Genomic DNA, 20619 nt, shown 5'->3' on the forward strand with positions numbered 1-20619 from the left:
ACCAGATAACATGGGAGGTGGGAGATAGCCCAGAACTGTCTGGGGTGGACACCAGTGGCACATGAACAAGGGACGGTGAGATGTGGACAATGGGAAGTGAACCGAAGGCTAAGGAAGATGACACCCAGTGGAGAATTACTCTGTAATACCTTGGGTAGACAAAAGTGGCGATCGAATCTGTGACTATGGGAGGCCGACACTAGAGGTGATTGAACCTGGGACTAGGGGAGGTGGACACAACTGGATAGTAAAGATCTGCTGAAAAGGTGTGTATGAAAGGTGCCAGGCAAAGTAAGAAAGAAAAACCAGTCAACCCCAGTCGAGGTTGATGTCAGTGGGGAATTAACCAGGGGCTTTGAGAGGGTGACACAATTAGGATGGGGGAGGGGGGGGGGCGTTGAATTCGGGACTATGGAAGGTGGAAACCAATGAATGGAGAGTGAACCTAAGGTTAAAGAAAAAGACACCTAGTGGAGAGTGAACATGAGACTATCTGAGGTTGACACCAGTGGGGAGTGAACCTGGTACTATTGGAAGTTAACACCAGTAGGGAACGAACCCATGACACCAAGATGTGGATACCATGAGTGGGTAATGAACATGGGATTGTGGAAGGTGGACAACAATCTGTAATGAACACAAGACTATAGGAAGAGATACAAGTGGCGATGAACCAGGGACTGTGAGATGTGGACAATACTGGGAAGTGTACCGAAGGCTGGGGAAGAAGACACACTGTGGAGAGTTACTCCGTAATTCCTCGGGTGGACAAAAATGGGGACTGAAACTGGGACTGTGGGAGGTCGACATCAGAGGTGATTGAACCTGGGACTAGGGGAGGTGGACACAACTGGATAGTAAACCTGGGACCGGACACCAATGAGGAGTGAACCTGGAACAATATGTATATATTCTGTAATCTTGCCAATCCAACTTCCATTGTCCCGGGGTCCTTCCCCACTGGTGTCTCTTCCACGTAGTCTAGGGATTACTGTTCACTGGTGTCCTTATCTCATCTGTCTCGGGGTTTATACACTATTGGTGTCCATCTTTTATAGTCCCGGTTTCGCTCCCCACCAGTGTCCACCTATTTGTGGGTATGTGTTATGCGAGATTGAGAGTGAAAGATGAAGGAAGGGGGGGGGGGGGGGGGGGAGGGGGGGGGGTATAGAAGACGTAGAGATAAATAGAAACAGGAAATAGTGGGGGCAGGGGTGGGCAGAGAGGCGGCTTATAGGCATGACGTAACTATAGTACTCTAGTCGGCCATGGTTATAGGTAATTGTATTTTAGCTTTGTTTCTACAGAAGGTTGATTGACTGAGGCGGGAATCAAACTATATATAAAGTATCATTTAATGAGTGATCCTTGTTTGTAAAACAGTTACCATGCTTTACAGACTAACAAAAAATATAATATGGTTCAATTCCTGACTCGAGCAGCCAACGTTTCTTGAGACTTATTATTCTGTATTTATTCTTAGTTATCTTTCTGATACTCACTCAAATTCCTCAATGTCGTGGCACAACTGTTGTTGTTATGCTTGCAAGTTTTGCAACCTTTCTGGCTGGTTATGGATTGAAGTCTCTTCCACTTCTGATGGCGTATCTCTTGAAAATACAATTGCAAAGTCTATGTAATGATTTTTTCGTGACTGAAATATCAATAGAAAATAATCCAGGAAAAGTGGCAAAATGGTCCGGCATTGTCCAGAATTTGAGTCTTTGAACAAGTTAATGGCTAGCAGAACAAGGTGAAGAAGGTTAATTTAAAGAAGGTGATAATTTCCCCCGATTTATGACCCCGAAAAAATCTGTCATATCACTAGGTAAGGACGAGGTTCCGCGAAGCTCTGGATGCTTAAAAGCAATATATCCAGCATATACACTGCAATTTCCTCATCACTGCTTAATCTGCCCTCCACACCAGAAATAACCATATCACCTATAACATTTTGCTCTGCTGGAGTAATTGATTTCTTGCGTTCATGACACGAATGAGCAGACAGTTGTTTATCTAAACAATCTGACTCTGTGTTCTTTAGCATTGATCTAACACGGTCAATGTTGTGTGTTGCAAAAATATCTTGCACAGAAATGTGGTAGGTGCTTCCAGTGGCCAGTCTGAAATATCCAAAATGCCTTTCAATGTCATCTTGAGTGAATACTTCAAGGCATACTTTTTCGAATCTGAAAGCTTCACTTGTATGGAGAAGGGAATGTGTAAGGCAAAGAAGACTTTCACGTGTCATTTTGATTACACCTGATGTGTCTTTTGTTAACTGTTAACATCTCATTGCAGATTTTGGACACATAAAATTAGCAATTTGTATCCAATCGCTAAGAATTTTGAGCCTCTTTGACCTGATTCCGTGTTATCGAGGGCAACTCTGTCAGGGTCATTCAGCCGTTTTGTCGTGAATGCGGACTTGACATTCAGCACCTTACAAAGACGAACGAAAAGACGAATGGCTTTTGCTGTCGATTTCATTGAATCTGTAGAGATTGACGAACTCATCAATGCAGATACTGTCTGTTCACAAAAAAAAAAAAAAAAAAAACCCATTCAGCTCAAGATGCACTTTCTGTTTCTCTAGATGTGTCATTGATACAGATGCCCTTGTCAATTTCGAGAGACAGAGAAGAGTCATGTGTCCTTCTTCGTGTCTATGCAACTCTTCCACATCCGACCATTTTGCAACGACTTCCTCATTTGAATCTGGATCCAGGAATACGAGCGTCTTGATCTTCTCCTGAATGAAGTTATTCCGAATGTTCTTTATGATGTGAACGGGGTCATAAATGAGAAAGATGGGTTTGCTGGGGTCAGCATTTGCATTTTGTTTAAAAAATGGAACTGAATGCGTTTTCCGGGACGATATTTATGAATTTGATTTATATATTAGACGAAATTCTTCTTCCCCCCCCCCCCCCCCCAGCCCCACCAAAAAAACCCCAAAACAATCCAAAAAAACAACCCCCCCCAAAAAAAAAACAAACAAACCAAAAAAACAAAAAACAAACAAACAAACAACAAAAAACAGAACAAAGAAAAAAACCCCACAAAGAACAACTGTCTAATAAGTGTCACAAAGATCGCTTGACCAAACTGCTATGTTATAAGGTTATGTAATTATTCATAATCCTTATTCATACAGCACATGCCACGACGTGCTCACAGCTGTCTCTCAAATTGAGGACTGACTTTAATGTTTCGTGTTGAAGGAGATATGTAGGATTTGAATTGTGGATGAGCCAACTGAACCCAGACTTCTATAACCTCTCAGGTTTGACTTTTGACAAATCTCGCCCCCTCTCCTTCTCCTCCACCGCCAACCGTCAGCTGATCACTTTGCGGCGTGCGGAAACCCAACAACCCAATTATTTGCTCTTTTTATAGCGACCAATGAAATAGTTATGAATATGTGTAGCCAGGTAGCCAGAATAGTTTCTAAATATAATCGGAAGGAATCCCGTAAAACTGTTGAAGGTTTTGAGGTCAAAATCGTACTCTTGTTGAATTGGGTATCGGAACAACACTATTACGCTTTAATTGCAGCCAACATCAATTTTATATATTTTCAATCTTTATGATGTTATGATGTAGTAAAATTTTGAATTAAACGAAATATGATTCATAGTTGTAAGTTAACATCTGATATTTTGCTACACTTGATAGATTGATTGAACATCAATTATCGATTATCCAATTTCCAATGAAAAAAAGTACCACTAAGAACTAGAACATAGCTCATTGTCAATTTTCAATTGCAGCAGACTGCAGGGTTGCCAGTTTGGCATTTTAAATGCCAGATTCCAAAAATCTGGCATTTTTAAAAACCGTTTGGCATTAGAAAAATCATTTGGCATTTGGCATTTTCATTTGGCATTTTCTTTTCTTGTATATTATACTTCAAATGACACCTTTCCTTAATTATTTCTAAACGCGTCATGTTAATGTATTTCTTTTTCATTCTTAAAATCCAACCGTGGTGTAGTGGTTTAGCACTCCACTTAGTAGTCAGTAGGTAAAAAAATTACCCCAACAGGAAATTTAGTATAATTCAAAAAAAAAAAAAAAGAAAACACGCAAGCCACCAGGATAGGATAGTAAATTGTCTATCAAAAGTGAGTAGTTTTCTTAGTGGGGGTGGGAGTCAACAGACTTTGGCATTTTTTTGAGTGTTTTGGCATTTTTTGAGTCTTCCCCTGGCATTTTGTTGAAAAATAATCTGGCAACCCTGGCAGACTGTTTGTGTTGTGAATGACCTTTCTCATGAGACGGACGAACCTTGTCACTTAGAATTTAGATCTTTTTGACTTGGTTTTTAAAAATCTTTCTGATGAGGAAAAAGAGTGCATTTTAATCGTATAAGTTTATAATGCTTATTTAGTTCTAAAGTGCATGCTTTTTGGCCTCCGTACCGAAGCGCCTGTGACTTAACGCCCGTTTTCACTCCATCCCAAAGTCAAAGCCAAAGTCTTCGACTGTGACTTCACACGTGTTGACCTACAACTGTTTTCATAATGGCTGGACTAAGTGAGCCAAAAGAAAAACAAGAAAATGAGCATAAAGTGAACGGTGCTACTGACTGTAATACCCATAAAAGTAACGGCAGTGATGCTTACAGCAACGGTACGTTACAAGTGCATGACTAGAAGTAAGACTAAGACAGTTTTTCATTTTCAGGCGGTGACGTAACTGAGACTAGACGAATCATTGTCATTCAGAATTCAGAAACATCTCTTAGGTTTTGTTTTGTTAGCTTTTGCTTTAGCTCAAGGCAAGATTAGGAGTTGGAGGATTATGACTAGGGCTCACGACCTACACCCGTCAACCTAAATCACAGTTTAGTTCCACTCTGCTGATTTGTATACAGTATCATTATCATCGTAGTGTTTTTCATGCACCTCCGTTGACGGTGTATCTTAACGGACCGTTTTTATACACCTCCGTCACGCATGTGCATCCCACTCAATTTCATCAGCGATATTGTGTTTCTGTATTTGGACACAGCGAAAGTTATATTGAGACATCTGTAGGATGTTTTTGTTAATTGTTAAAATAATAATAATTTAAAAAATCGAAATATAAAACCAGAAAATAGAAGTTGCATTGAAGGAAAAATAATGTTTTAGAAAGGCCTTATTAAATCTGATGAACAGTCAGGTGGCTCCGTAGCCTAGTGGACAAACTGTCAGACTCTAACCCTGAAAGTACTGGGTTCGATTCCTATTGTAGACATTTTTAAAAAAAACTTTATTGAGAAAGACATAATTTTTTTTTTTTCTTTTTTTTTTGTTGTTGTTTGTTTTTTGTTTTTTTCAAAAACTTTTTATCATGTTTTTAAAAAACTTCGATTTTAATTTTCTAAAATTATTTATTTATTGGAAAAGGCTATTCGGACCCGAGTCTGAATTGCTTCCCATGGCAATTTGGACCCGAGTCTAAACTGAATAGAACTCCGTGGCTAACCAGGGTTGAGTCTGAATAACTCCATGGCTCTTCGATTCGGAATACTGCAATGCAATGCGCCCGAATGACGAACTTATCATTAGTATCATAAGTGAAACTCTCAGTCACTATTCCGTTTGCAGCTATAGAAACCGTATTGGCCTTCCTAAACACACACACACACACTCATGAGTATCTCAAATTCAATAAAAACAGAATAATCACACCCCCCCCCCCCCCCCCAACAATCATTTCCACAACCCAAGAGCCGGCGGCTTTTTCTCTTTGATCTCGTATTACCATGTTCTCCCCTGCCTGCGTCCAGCGCCTCGGTCGTTTGTGGGTTACCCCCCCCACACTAATCCCATTACCAGTTGATCATTTTCTCTCCGTATTCAACCAGTGCTTATTTTATTAATAGGCACCTAGTCCAGTATTATCTAATAATATTAGTATTAGACAGTACTCTGCCCCTACCCAGTGGCGGGGCTCTATTGCTTGTCTTGCTGCCAAGAGTCGCCTCTATTTTTATATTTAGAAATAAAACAGCATATTTTTTTAATTAAAAAAAGAATTAAGATACTGCCTTTTGTCAAAGCCCGACCTATCCTGCCTTTTAAATAAAACGCTCAATGCCCAAAGTCATATTATTCTCCTTTCTCTGCACTTTTTCGCGGCCGCAAATGGCAAAATATATAATGTAGAGATATGTCATTCATGTATCTTTTGCAACACGCTCATGGCAAATCAAATAAATCTTCCAATCATTACACAAAGACACTCTTTTTTCTATGCGAGGGCAAATTGATTGTTAACATTTACAATTGCGACTACAATTGTAATCTCCCAAAGACCACGAATATTTAGATCTAGAGGTATGTTTTGTTTTTTAAGGAGCTTGCAACACATTTAGGTCATATCAGCGCCAGTAAAAATGGAGAAATTGGATAGCAAAAAGTTCTAGAATTACTTTTTAAAGTACTTTTAGAGTACTTTTTAAAGTACTCAAGAGAAAGTAAGACAAAGGGGAATAATAGATCACCGCTTTTACCGCTTTTGAAGGTAGTCATCTTCGGGAGTTCTAAAACGTGACTTGCTCGCTCACTCGCCCTCCTACCGACTGACAACTGAGAACGAGCAGCTTCCCCCGACACTTCCTGTGATTGCGCAGGTGCATTATGGCAGGAGTCCGAATTGCCACGGGAAGCAATTCAGACTCGGGTCCGAATTGCCACTTCGTTATTTATTTGAGATCAGTATTTGTGTGCCATGTTTCTTTTTACTTTAGATTTTTTATTGTTATTATTCTTTAATTTATTATCATTGTATAAACGTACATGGGTAATTACTAAGCAGCGTGCTAAACTACAATCTAAAACTATCCTCATGGACGTATGCAGCAACATTTTCATTAATTTACCATCACCGCCAACGGAGGTGTGTAAAAACGCCACCATACAGTATACTTCCACATTTACATGGGGAATGTCCGTAGGCTGTATAGATGGATTAGACGTCTAGCTAGACTCTAGTTTATGGATGTATATATTTATTATGATTATTCAAGAAGTGCATATATGCTATTTGTCATGTAGATCAAACGACACTGACTGTGGATGGTAAATAACGAATTAAGATTTTTACCGGATAAATTTCTATTTGGTATCTGCCTGCTGTTTGCCCCCTTTTGACAACGGACACATTATTTGACAACTTAAATTGTGTCGTAAGAAATATGCTCATTTTCAAGCGAAGACTTTTTCTTAATTTTGAATAATTTGAAATCTATAGAAACTACACCTTTAACATTTATGCTCCAGTTTATATTCCTTAAAAGTTTGGTCTTAAATTAACATGACTATTATTAGATTGGAATGAAGTGAACAAATTTAAAGATCAAAGTTATAATTATAAAGTTGACAAATAAATGAACATGACATTTCAGATAATAAATACATTCATATATTTCACAATCTCGATTGTGATATTTTAATTATGAAACAGATATGCCTATACTATAAAAAAAGTCTTATATTAGTTTGGGTTAAAAGTGTCTGACCATTAAAAAAAAAAGGGGGGGGGGAGAAGTGATACAAATATGTTCTGTTCCAGCAATCTAAGATGATTTATTTCAAATGTGGGAACATATTTATTGTTGTATTTCAATGTTAGTTGTTGTTTGGCTATTATTGAGTTGTTGTGAATTGTTTTCATGTTGGGTAACCTGTTGGGTGCCACTGTGAATTCTATTCACTGTTGTGTGTTATTTCTTCCTGTGAGTTTGTGACGTCACTATGGGTATAAAAACGATCTTCCTTCCTTTTTGAAAGCTCTTCTTACTCCGATATTGATAATGGATTGTTGATTGAAAATAGTCAAGTGTTGACTCTGTATTTATTATGTTTTTATTACGGAACGAACATACCCGGACTATTCTCGTGACGCCTTGATTCATGGCATTTTTTAACCACCCATATATGTCCTTTACATATATGGAGAACGCCCATTTCGGTGGAGACTTTTTCTTTATTATTTCCTATAATTTCCCTATCGTGAACTAGATGGAGAAATCCGTTCACGACACAAATTTCTATACAATTGTTTCATTTTTAATTCATTTTCACTTCAATTAAAATTTTACTGGTTTGATCACACCTATTATCCCTATGCCATCAATGAATGAGGTATTTAAAAAAATAATTTAGTTTGGGGTTAAGCATAATTTCAAATTGTAATTTAATGCAATGGAGAAGAGGAACGGATAAAATTGAAGTTATTGGATTCAGCCATTGCATTATCAATTACTAAGTTATAGCAGAGCTTTACTATTTGACCAGCAAAGCACATGGTGGTCTTCATGATTTGTCATGCTTGAATGCACAGATTAAGGTTTTAATTCACCGTGGCCCTTTATTCTCTAATTCTATATTTGTATATTGGCCAACTAGCCCTCTCCTTCAAAGTGTATCCATAAGGGTGTTCACTGATTCAAGACTGGCTCATACTACACAATAACTTCAGTTTCGATTGATGCTTGTAGAATTCTTCAGGTTCAAGCTATGGTGTTAAGTGTTGGTTTCAGTTTTATGGAATCAGTTAAATATTGCAGTTGCATTTTTTTTTTTTTTCAATTAGTGGCTGGTTAGCCTTATGGCACTTATGGTATGTAGTTATGTTGAAGGACTGACTTAATTTCAGGGCCTTGTAAAAACATAGGCTACATGTACTCTATTTTCACTGTGTTGACTAAGTGATAATTGACACACATCGTAATATTCAAATCTTTATCTTCAACTAAAAGGGTCTGCTATTTTTCATCTACTAGCTACTATTACTACTACCACTACTACTACTAATAATAATAAGTAGTTATTTTTATAGTGCTCAACTTCCACATAAGTGCTCAGTGGCGCTTTACAATATTAATTGTCATTCAAACATTCATTCTTTGACAATTTTGAGAATACATATGAAGAAACAAACACATACCCAGGCTAATAGTACTAAATGGTAATTCAAACTGTTTCAAATCATACATCTCAGCCTTCAATATTAAAAGTTCATTACTTGGGCCTGAAATACCAGGTAGAAATGAGTTTTTAGTATTTTCATGGGTGAAACTTTTCCCTTTTATATTTTATATATTGAATTTATTTCTCACATATGTAGGCCCTGGTTGAGTTTGCTGTACGTACGTCTTGAATTTAATACAGTTTTCACATTCTTTTAAATTAATACATAAATGTTCGCTCAATAGACAAAAAAGTCAACTTTTAGGGCAATTGCTTTAACTGACTTGCACTTCTGTACCTGTGTCTGTAAATACAAGTTATGTCACTTCATATACATATCATAATCCTTGCTCTGACTCTCTGTCCACTCTCAGCATATTACTCGCTCATTTTAAATTTGCAAATTAATTTTAGAATATATATGCATTGAATCTGTTGATGCAGACTTATCATTATCAATGCAGATAATCTCAAACTGTTAGACCTTCTCTGAATCTGAATGTTACTCAAAGTTGACTCAATTCTGAGTATTTGTATTCGAGGGCGGAGAGAGTTGTTGAATGTAATGGCCATAGTTGGTGTTTAGGCTGAAGAATTTTGATAATCTTCGCTTGAAGGTGTCTAAATCTGTTGTGTTCACAAATGAATCAGGAAGACCGTTCCACTCTTTGATAGTGCGGAATATTTGTAGATTGGTGTTTTAGTGTTTTGAGTGGGTTTTTCTTTGAATGCGTGAATTTCGTAGTATGTCTACTTGTTCTGGTGAGATGGCTGTCATTTTGTTTGTATTTTGAACCTTCATATGAATTATCAAAAGTGCATTTAATTTGAAATGGTTCATGACATGAATTTATCAATTTTTATGACCTTTTTAATATATAGCCAGCTTAAAATAAAATAATTCAGGAGCATATTAAAATGTTCTGAAAAATATATTTTTTAAAGCAGGTTGCTCCAACCTTATATTACTATGTGCCGATATTTGCTCACTGTTAGCCATTTATGACATTATTGTACTGAAAGAGGATTTAGGGGATTAGTTTTGTTCTGTGACATCTTGACTTGACAGCCTCCTGTGGAGTTATTATGGAGTTTTATTTGATGAAACACATGGGTCCTCGATCAGTTTAATTTTGTTCTTTTAGGAGTAGAAGTTTGGTGCTTGTTTTTTTATTTTTTATTATTATTATTATTATTATTATTATTATTATTATTATTATTATTATTATTATTTATTATTTTTAAATTATTATTATTGTTATGATGATGATTATTATTATTATTACTTATATTTTTAAAAACAACATCGGTACCAATCAGTGTGTTATCGACGTGTACTTATATGATTATATGTACACCCCACCCTGATTGTTATCATTATCATCAATGTATTCGTTTACTGCATATTTGTCTTTTTTTGTTTTGTTTTGTTTATTTATTTATTTTTTTATTGTTGTTGCTTTTCAAAAACTTTTTTATCATGTTTTTAAAAACTTCGATTTTAATTTTCTAAAATTATTTATTGATGTATATTTTGGTCATCAGTATGTGTGCCATGTTTCTTTTTACCTTTGATTTTTTAATTATTATTATTATTTAATTATTATCATAGTATAAAGGTACATCAGTAATCCCTTAACAGAGTGCTAGAGTACAATCTAAAACTATCTAAACTCATGGATGTAGATGGGTCTATTCCTAGAAAATAAGATGAAAAACCACCTTTTTTCTGTGGATCTAGTTCTACGACGTGCGTTTACACGCCCAATGGTGGTACATAAAAACGGTGTGTTAATTTATTTTATTGATATTTATTGTCACATTTTACAAAGGCGTATTAAATTTCCTGTCCCATAATTGTTTTTGTTTATTCACCTTAACTACTCTATTCACACATATCTCAATCGTCCTTAGTGTTTTATTCGTGTTTTGTTGATAAATGGAAACCCGAAACATCCACAGTATCTGTGTTTGTCTAATAAATTGAAGCTAACAATTTGAAACTTACCATTATTTTTTACTTCGAGTTTCAAGCAGCAACATTTTCATTAATTAACCAGCACCGCAAACGGAAGTGCATAAAAACAGTGTGTTGCATCGCCAATGGAGGTGCATAGAAATGGTGCGTTTTTGTATAGAGCTAGGTGCATAAAAGCGGCACCTTCAGAAAATTATCAATGCCGTGATTGGTATATTTTACTGCTTATTGTTTAACAGCTGGTCGCAAAAGGAATTTTTATTTTCTATTTTTTAAACTCAATTCTGAAGTTGGAATACAACTGTGTGTTGAATTTTTGATTAACTCAATTTGCAATCCAAGATAAAGTTTGCAGGATTTAACGGTTTAGTAAAGCAATGGAAAGTTAAGATGTTTTTCTTTTCTTTATCATATATATATATATATTTTTTTTTTTTTTTCTTTGGTGACACAGGGATGTTTTACTTTTCCCATTTTTTTCTTCTTGTTTTCCATTTCAAAAATGATTTGATTAACAATGATAATAACACTTACAAAATTGAATAATGTTGACATTTGCTTGGAGTTGGAGCATATATTTTAAAAATTTTCTTTGCTCTCTGAATTTGAATTAAATTAAGGTGCGATGAAAATGTTGTTTGTTTTTTTTTTTTAGGTGATGACAAGAAAGTATTAGTCCTTAATGGAGAGGTTGCAGAGGATAAGAAGATAGACAATGAAAACAAGAAAACTGAAGAAATGGAGGACAAGGACAAAGAAATTCTTTTGATTCAAGATACAGGATTCAACATTGTTATCTCTGCACCAGGACTTGAGAAATTTGAACTGCCGGTATGTGGATTTATTTACTACTATTATGTTGATGCATTTTACAACAAATTTATTTTTTCCCTATTGAATTCAAACAAAGATTCTAGGTTTAATCAGAATGAAAATAAAGTAAATTACATATAAAATATAATCATTTGTAAAAGATTTGATAATTAATATGTTTTATTTTAGAAAGAGGTTAATTTTTTTTTTTGATTGCTAAAAAATTTCAGGTAAGTTCGATGGAGCTGGTGCAAGAAATTCACCAAGTTTTGATGGACAGAGAGGATACGTGTCATCGTACTTGTTTTTCCCTCCAACTTGGAGGCACCATCATGGATAATTTTTCAGAGTTGAAGTCGATAGACGGACTCAAAGAGGGTTCAGTCATCAAAGTAGTTGAAGGTATGTAATAAAATATAATTAATTTCAACATTTTATCATAAGCACACCTTCCATGAGGAAGTTCTAGCTTTAAGTATGCTTAGAATGGAAAACATTTTTCACTTTTGTTAATAAATGCTATTGCAACCATGTTCTTACTCTTGTTGTTGCTCGCGTGTGATGGAAAATTGTGGCACAATCTGCAATACTCCCCCTCCCCGATATGATATTATAAGACCTTCATGAGATATGTCCACTCTAATTCTTTGAAATTGTATGAAATAGGTGAATTTAAATTTAAAAAATGAAAATTTACTCTCTTTCTCTCTCTCTCTCTCTCTCTCTCTCTCTCTCTCTCTCTCTCTCTCTCTCTCTCTCTCTCTCTTTCTCTCTCTCTCTTTCTCTCTTTCTCTCTCTCTTCTCTTCTCTCTCTCTCTCTCTTCTCTCTCTCTCTCTCTCTCTCTCTCTCTCTCTCTTCTCTCTCTCTCTTCTCTCTCTCTCTCTCTCTCTCTCTCTCTCTCTCCTCTTATATATATTATATATATATATATATATATAATCTTTTTTTAAATTTTTCGTTATTCAATGTTACTTACTTACTTACTTAGGCCGCCCCTTGGGGCGCCCAACATGAGCCACAAGTCTTCGCCATTCTGTCCTGTCCTCCATAAGCGTACGCGGCTCCCGGGTGTTGTCCATTCCTGTGTCATCTAGCAGACAGTCAATGTAGGTTTTATTCTGCCTGCCTGTTAAATTGTTAAAAATCTGTATTTAGTGATATATAGTGGAAATAGGGGTGGTTCCGATAGATCAGTTGGTAGAGCATTCACTTCACATCAAAGGGACCAAGTCAAGGTCGATCCTGGGTGCAGTCAAAATTTTTTTTTCTGACACCCCCTGTCCATCCAGCAGTGATTGGGTAGCTGGGTCTGTTAGATCCCCAGACAATACTTTGCAATAGAGTAGGATCCTATCCAAAGGGTAGCGAGTCTATATGCCTATAGAAACCGGGATAGACTCCGTCTCCATGGGTCCAATGGCTCTGAAGGACTACTTTAAAAAAAATAATTTTTTATTGGAAATAGACTTAGCATTTCAAATAAGATCATCAATTACACACGTAACTGGATTTTACTGTGCTTATTGTTGAAGCAACTTTTTAAGATAAGTTTCCAGAATTATTTTGTGTTGTTTCTTTAGATATTTTTCAGTGCTGATGGTTTTCCTCGGATCCGCGGAAATCCGCGATTTTTGTTTCAGATGAGGAATTTCCTCCCTTAAAAAACTCATTTTCCTCAATCAAATTTTTTGAGAGATTTGATATGTGGTGGAACAAACTGGTGCAGTTTCTCTCTCTCTCCCCCCCCCCCTCCCCCCCCCCCCCCCCTTATCCAGAAGATAGCTAGAGTAGTTTATCATCTCAATGACTCTTAAAGTGGGGGTTAGTGAAGTAAACATGTGGCTTAAAGAAAACCATTCATAATTTTCCTCCTTTTTCCCTTTTTGTCACCATCAGCACTGATTTTTATAGAACATTTTTGTAAAGATTCAGGTGTACTTCGAGTTTGATATAATGACACTTAAGATAATAAAAAAAATTAATAATGCATTGAAAACAATGACACATAGATAACAAAAACATTTGAAAATGCATTGTTTCAATGGGAATTTTAATTTCAAGATCTATTGTCGCATTTTTCGTATTTAATCATATGTTTTAAAATTAATACAATTTATTTTGAAAATGCTAATGCTACGATTCAGTAGTTGGGTCTTTAGTTAACCCATCAAATTTAATGCAGTGTTTCTTTTTAAAATTTATTTTCAGAACCATACACAGTTCGTGAATCACGCATTCATGTTCGCCATGTAAGAGACCTCATGAATTCTGTGGATCATGCTGATGCATATAATGGTGTAGACTGCTCTTCATTGTCCTTTTTGAATACCATAACGCTTGGAGACATTCTTGGTAAGATGATGTCATTTATTATTGTTGAAAATATGATTAATCTGATAGATTTTAGACGTTAACTTCTACGTCATGGCACAAGACCGAAGGGCTAGAGCCCAGGTGGTCGCTGGTTCGGTTAAGTAAGTAAGATAGATGAGATGGCAGTATAATATATTTTTTTTTTTTTGGTATCCTACACACTACTGATTAAAATGATCCCTGATATTGTCAAGGGCATGCTTGTCCATATGCGCTGCCTGAAGATAAGAGTTGCTTTCCTTGTCCTCTGGTTGAATGTCTTTGATTACAGTTGAATTAGTATAAAGCAGTCATTCGTTAGGACCTGACAAAAGTTGTTGCCTTATACTTGTAAGATATTTATTAGGAGTAATTATGTACTTATTATATATAGTCTGTCACCCAGCGCATTGTGCAAGAATCTATATAAATGTTTTTCATTTTATTTAAGATAATCATTTGTCAGGATTGACAACATCATTTAGCAAAACAATCTCGTGTACAGATGCATTATATAGTATTACCCGTGTATTTTACTGGTTTTTCCTTAAATTGCCTATTGGCACGATTGCCTTCGAGTCTAGTTGTGAAGCATACAGTCATTTTCTATTGAGGATAGGTATGAAAATTGTGTTAGATTGTGAAAAATGTGGTCAGTTGACCATATGTCTCTGGCTTATACATGGCCATATCATAGAAAAGATCAATAAGATGATGGAATAAGATGTGATTTATCTAGAAACATTGTAGTTGACCATTCTCCTCAGGCCAATGGACATAACTGTCTGGCAGAAGGGCTTACAGGACATTTTGATTCTTTAATGTAAGATAGATTGTCATCTTATTCAGTAATCAAGTGGAGAGGAAAATGACAGTTGGACATGAAGGCTGGTTGTCATACACAGGTGGCTGTGAGCATAAGTTTCACTCTTTTTGGTTATTTGGTAATTAAGTCTCATGAATACATTGCTATGATTATTTCTATTTGTGGCATATTCAAAAGCATACTCTCAGCTAATTTCTTTTTCTTTCTCTCTCTCTCTCTCTCTCTCTCTCTCTCTCTCTCTTTCTCTCTCTCTCTCTCTCTCTCTCTCTCTCCCCCCCTCTCTCTCTCCCCTCCTCTCTCTCTCTCCCTCCTCTCTCTCTCTCTCCCTCTCTCTCTCTCTCTCTCCCTCTCTCTCTCTCTCTCTCTCTCTCTCTCTCTCTCTCTCTCTCTCTCTCTCTCTCTCTTCTTTAAAAAAAAAAAATCCATTTTAATACATCGTGATTTTTATTCTCAGACAAAAAACGAAATAAATTGGAGTCCACAGACTGCACTCCACCAGAAGCCATACTTCCCAATTCAAACAATAAACCGCTTTTGCCCCTTCACCCAGGAATTAAGAATGCAAAGGTAATTTCACTTGACTGTTGATGCTGGACATGAATGTTGTTTTTAATTAAATTAATTATCTTATATTATTTTGATTTCTAGTTATGAGCCCTGAATGCTGTGATCAGAGGCATAATACTTTTTCAATTTTTTTGGAAAACACTTTTAACTTAATCTTGAACTAGTAATAGTTTGATCATAAAATTGAGTTACATTTTATTTATTTATTTAATTATTGTCAGAGTGCTCGTTGCTTGAAAGTCCTCACTTACAGTGGCTGGAACCCACCACCAGGAAACAGGCGTATGCATGGTAAGTTGTCCTGAAATCTTTCATCAATAGAATGAATGAAGTGACTTCACTTAACTCTTTGTTTTTAGACCGCCGGCTGGATGATTAGTTCTCACTAGATTACCTCTGTCAGACTTTTGACTTTGAAGATTACACATAGTAGTTTTGGCACATTTAATCTGGCTGGCTGAAATTGTATTTTACTATAATTCATATTATTTATATCATTTTTGCTTTTTCCAATGTATTGGCAGGCTCAGTTGAACTGGTAATTGCTTTGATTTAGGGGCTTGAAATTCAACCTCAATTTATCCCCAAACCCCCCCACTTTCGATGATCTATTTTGGTTTGCTTTTGAATATTTTTCAGACATATTACATATGTCTTTCATTTTTAAAATCATTTTATTTCTTTCAGGAGACCTGTTGTATCTGTATGTTGTAACTTTGGAAGATAAACGTTACCACATTACTGGCTGTACGAGAGGATTCTATCTGAACCAGTAAGGTTTTTATTTGATTATGATTTACAGCTAGTGTCCAGCAAATTTATCTGCAATTTAATTTTGCCTTCTTTGTTGTTCAATTGAGACATTGTATTAGAGATCATGTCACCTTAATTCACATCTGAACCTGCATGTTGCTGGATCGGTTATGCTTAACAAATGTGCTATTATTATTATTATTATTATTATTATTATTATTATTATTATTATTTTTTTGTTCAATTGAAATGTATTAGGATTCATTCATTATATTAATAACTATTATATATGCTTAAAAATTGCTTATTATTATTATTATTATTATTATTATTATATATATTATTATTATTATTATTATTATTATTATTATTATTATTATTATTATTATTATTATTATGAGTAATTTTTATCAGGATATATGTGTTGGGACTTGTTATTTGGAATCTGGCTTAAAACTTGGTGCAAAAATATAGTTTTTATTCCAAAACCTAACCTTTTTATTTCAAATCACCCTTTACAATATACCTTTTATTATGTCCACTACTCATTTTATAGCAGAACAATTGGACTTCAGCAGGAAGACCTGCAGATGTCCATTGACCATGCACTCACTTCCTAGTGATTGCTGATGTGTGTGTAAATAATGGTTCATTTGCAGACTATGAAAGTATTTCTGACTTTATACCTCCCTCCCTCAACCCCCCCCCCCCCCCCCACCGTCACACACACACACACACCTTTCACTCATTCTTCATTCTTTGTCTCCTCCAGGACAACTGAGGATGAGTTCAATCCAAAGCCAACGCAACCAAGTTATTTGTCTCACTCCTTGATTGATCTACTGAACCAGGTGTGTAAGTCACTTGGGGCCAAATATCAAATTTTAGCTATCCCAAAAAGATATATCCTGTAAAGCCATTTCCAAACAATCATGTAGAATAAGTTAAGGATTTGAATGTGTATCTGAAGAATTTTTTTTAAAAGGATGTAATATGTGTTAATTTCAAAACATGATTAATGTTATGTTATTATGTAAAGGATCCCTAATTTGTCACTTTAATTGTTATCATTAGAAGTTCGATTTTAACACATTTTGAATGTACATCTAAAATTAAAATATTTATCTGCTGATTGTAATGGTGCACCGTGACTCAGTGGTACGGTCTTTGCATCGTTTCCGAAAGGTACCAAGTTTGGTCACCTCATCTACCTCAATTTGCGGCACTGCACTACGGTTGATGCCTGGGTTATTCCAGTCTTCCCTTGGAATAGACCCTAGAGACAAATTTCCCTGTGGGATGAATAAAGAAAATTTTATTTTTTATTTATTTTATTTGTTAATGCTTTTTCAGTTTTCCATTAAAAAAAGAAAAATAATTTCTGCACTTGTTGATTTTTAATGCATTCTGTTTTTCTGAGATCTAGTGAAATGCAAAAATAACTTTTCCTACTGTGGTATACTCATAGATTAATGAAGCTTCTCACAAGCTTTTGCAAGTGTCAGAATTAGTATTGAAAAAGCAGGTGTTGTTTCATCTTTCAAACAATTGAAATTTTAAACAGATTTAGTTATGGCTCCATTACTCCATTATCAGCCATTTGTTTGATTCTTAATACTGCAAAGAGAATTAGACGCAATGCAAAAGTAATGAAGTGACTATTGTAAATTTGTATATCAATAAAGTGTGAGCAGGTGGTTTCAAGCACTCACAATCTTATGGATGAATAATATTAAGAACCTTATGTAATACCTCCTTCCTTCGATATGTTGTTACAAAGATGTGATAATAAATTTTATTGGATTTATTTTCTATTCTTTGTTACAAATCCTAATGGTTTTTTCTTTCAGATCAGCCCAACATTCAAGCGCTCGTTTTCATCGTTGCTGAAAAAGCGTGCCCAGAAGCATCCATTTGAGCGTGTACCAACTCCATATCAAGTATATTCATGGATGGCTCCCCAACCTGATCATCAAGTGGATTACATTCGAGCAGAAGATGGTATTTCTATTTTTAATTTTTAAATTAATTTTAATTTTAATTTTTCGTCTCTTTAGTGATGATTTCCTCAGAGGCTGTCATTTATCTGTATTTAAAGCATGTAACTGATAGTAGCAATCACTTCATATCTTTTGCATGGGTAATCATACTGCCGAGGAGTCATTTCCACCAGATATGATACCAAGCACTTCTGATACTCTTTCCTAGATCAGGAAAAGTCTGCAGTTTTGCTATTTTCTCATTGGATTTTGTCAGGCCTAATAAGTTTCTCTGAAATACTCAGTCTTGTATGCGGATCTGCAGGAATGAGTTTGTAGTGGATGTGGTTGATTCAAAACACAACACTAAAATGAAAGCCAACAATGTTTCTTCAGGGCTCACAATTGTATTTTCGTATCCCATACATGTCCTTTTCAGTCATATTAAAAAGTTAAAGGGAAAGTTAGAACTTGATGTTTCTTTTTTTTTTATGTTGCATTTCCAAATTTATCTTTATCTGTAAAGGTCTGATTTAGTAAATAACAATTTTGAAAATTGAAAATAAATAATTGATTACCGACTTAAAACTCCCACTCTTCCCTATACTGTGTGAACATCTCTCCCATGCCATTCTCCCCAATGATGTGTTTTTCCAAGTATAACAGTTTTGATTATTTGGTTCTCTTTTCACAGCATTTTCTACTCGTCTGGGCTATGAAGAACATATCCCTGGCCAGACCCGTGATTGGAATGAAGAAATTCAAACCAGTAGGGAACTTCCTTGTAAAAATCTTCCAGAACGTCTAATCAGAGAAAGAGCAAATTTTAAGGTTTCTTGTTGATTTTATTTATGAATTTTTATTGAAAACAAACTTATTAATCTGCTAGTTTAATAATTAAATACAATCTACTTTCTTAATAATTTTAGAATAGAAAAGGTAATGCTAAGGTTGGAAATTTTAACATTTAGTTTTTAATAAAAATTCTCTTACATATCGCAGACTCTTCTGCCCAATCACTGCTGGGTGGACAGGGTTCTTAACTTCACCAGGGATTGATCTCTGGCCCTTTGCTTTTGAAGTTAGTGCTCTACCAACTGAGCAAAGGGTGGCAATCAATTGCTATTGTCTGTTTTGCGCTATAGTAACAGGGATAGACTCTTGACTCCATATGCCTCATGGCCCTGTAGGACTACTTCTTTTTTTTTTTTTTTTCATACATAATGTGTAACATATTGTTATTCTGTATCTTTGTTTTTATTAATTCATGAATTTCTACATTAGGTCCACAGTGATTTTGTAGCAGCTGCAACAAGAGGTGCCATGGCTGTAATAGATGGAAATGTCATGGCCATCAACCCAGGGGAAGATTCTAAGTAAGCTAGCTATATGATTAAAAAATTAATTAAATTTATTTTCTCAACAATTGCTTCAGTTAGTGGTAGTAAAGGAAAATATGAATTGTTTTTAACTGACGTTTTACGCTTATAGAATTTGTATTAAAATAAATTATGTGAAATGGACAAATCAAATTTTATTTAAAACTGTAAAATTATGAGACAATAGAGTAATTAGAGAAATATGTTTACGGAGCACAATGATCCATATTAAATGCTTTCTGGGACTTCACAATATCGGGAGAATAATTTCAAATAGATAATATAGATCTTTGACTAGTTGATTACAGTACTCTGGAAAAACACGTATTTAAAAATTTGGCTAGAAAATTCGTCCTGAAAATATCGATCAATTTAAATGACCCTTCGTGAAGGTCCAGGTTTGAGAGCTTTTGCTAAGATGAGGGTCATTTAATTGATCAGTTTTGCAGGATGAGTTTTATAGCCAAATTTTTTAATACAATTTTTTTTAATAGGTTGAATAAGACTGTGGAATGTGTTGGACAATGAAGCTTTTGGTGTTTACTAACAATTTACAATTCTCATACTTCAGTTTGCCTTAGAAAGTAATTAAGAGGCACTCATATTTCTTAAGCTACTGAAGAGTTATTGCAGGCATTGGATGAAATGCAATTGGGAATTTGGATTTGAATTTTGGCAATAATGGGTGTAAACTGCATATCGAGTAAGTCTCTTGCTTTTAAAACTGTATTTGCATTGTTTACAATTTACAAGATCTGAGGTCTGTGAATACAGGCATGCATAGTGGGCGTTTTATAAATTTGTAAATTTTCTTTTTCATTCATCTTTTAGGATGCAAATGTTCATCTGGAACAATATATTCTTCAGTCTGGGATTTGATGTCAAGGACCATTACAAAGACTTTGGTGGTGATGCTGCTGCTTATGCTGCTCCTGTAAGTCCTTGTGTAGACCTACTATTATGTGTATCTGGTGCTGAAATGACTTAAATTGGTTACAAGAGTCG

At 35.3% G+C, this 20619-nt stretch overlaps 1 protein-coding gene across 3 annotated transcripts in view; it reads left to right on the forward strand.

Annotated features, from left to right (window-relative positions):
- Positions 1 to 3191: 3191 nt before the first annotated feature.
- The window catches only part of LOC144967094 (clustered mitochondria protein homolog), a 43814-nt gene continuing 26386 nt past the window's right edge, over positions 3192 to 20619 (forward strand). The window contains exons 1-12 of one of the 3 annotated variants that reach the window (XM_078903924.1): positions 3192 to 3286; positions 11600 to 11775; positions 11988 to 12159; positions 13967 to 14110; positions 15391 to 15503; positions 15725 to 15794; positions 16191 to 16275; positions 17029 to 17107; positions 18107 to 18257; positions 18930 to 19066; positions 19520 to 19611; positions 20446 to 20548. In XM_078903924.1, the coding sequence (XP_078760050.1) occupies positions 3250 to 3286; positions 11600 to 11775; positions 11988 to 12159; positions 13967 to 14110; positions 15391 to 15503; positions 15725 to 15794; positions 16191 to 16275; positions 17029 to 17107; positions 18107 to 18257; positions 18930 to 19066; positions 19520 to 19611; positions 20446 to 20548 (1359 nt within the window). In that variant the 5' untranslated portion in view covers positions 3192 to 3249. Of the gene's footprint in view, positions 3287 to 4241; positions 4636 to 11599; positions 11776 to 11987; positions 12160 to 13966; positions 14111 to 15390; positions 15504 to 15724; positions 15795 to 16190; positions 16276 to 17028; positions 17108 to 18106; positions 18258 to 18929; positions 19067 to 19519; positions 19612 to 20445; positions 20549 to 20619 lie in introns of those variants that run through there. The other 2 variants (XM_078903922.1, XM_078903923.1) reach the window with 2 other exon arrangements.

The sequence above is a fragment of the Berghia stephanieae genome, chromosome 3 (genome assembly GCF_034508935.2).
Source record: "Berghia stephanieae isolate SIO BIC M18660-M18661 chromosome 3, UCSD_Bste_1.3, whole genome shotgun sequence".
Lineage (NCBI taxonomy): Eukaryota > Metazoa > Mollusca > Gastropoda > Nudibranchia > Aeolidiidae > Berghia > Berghia stephanieae.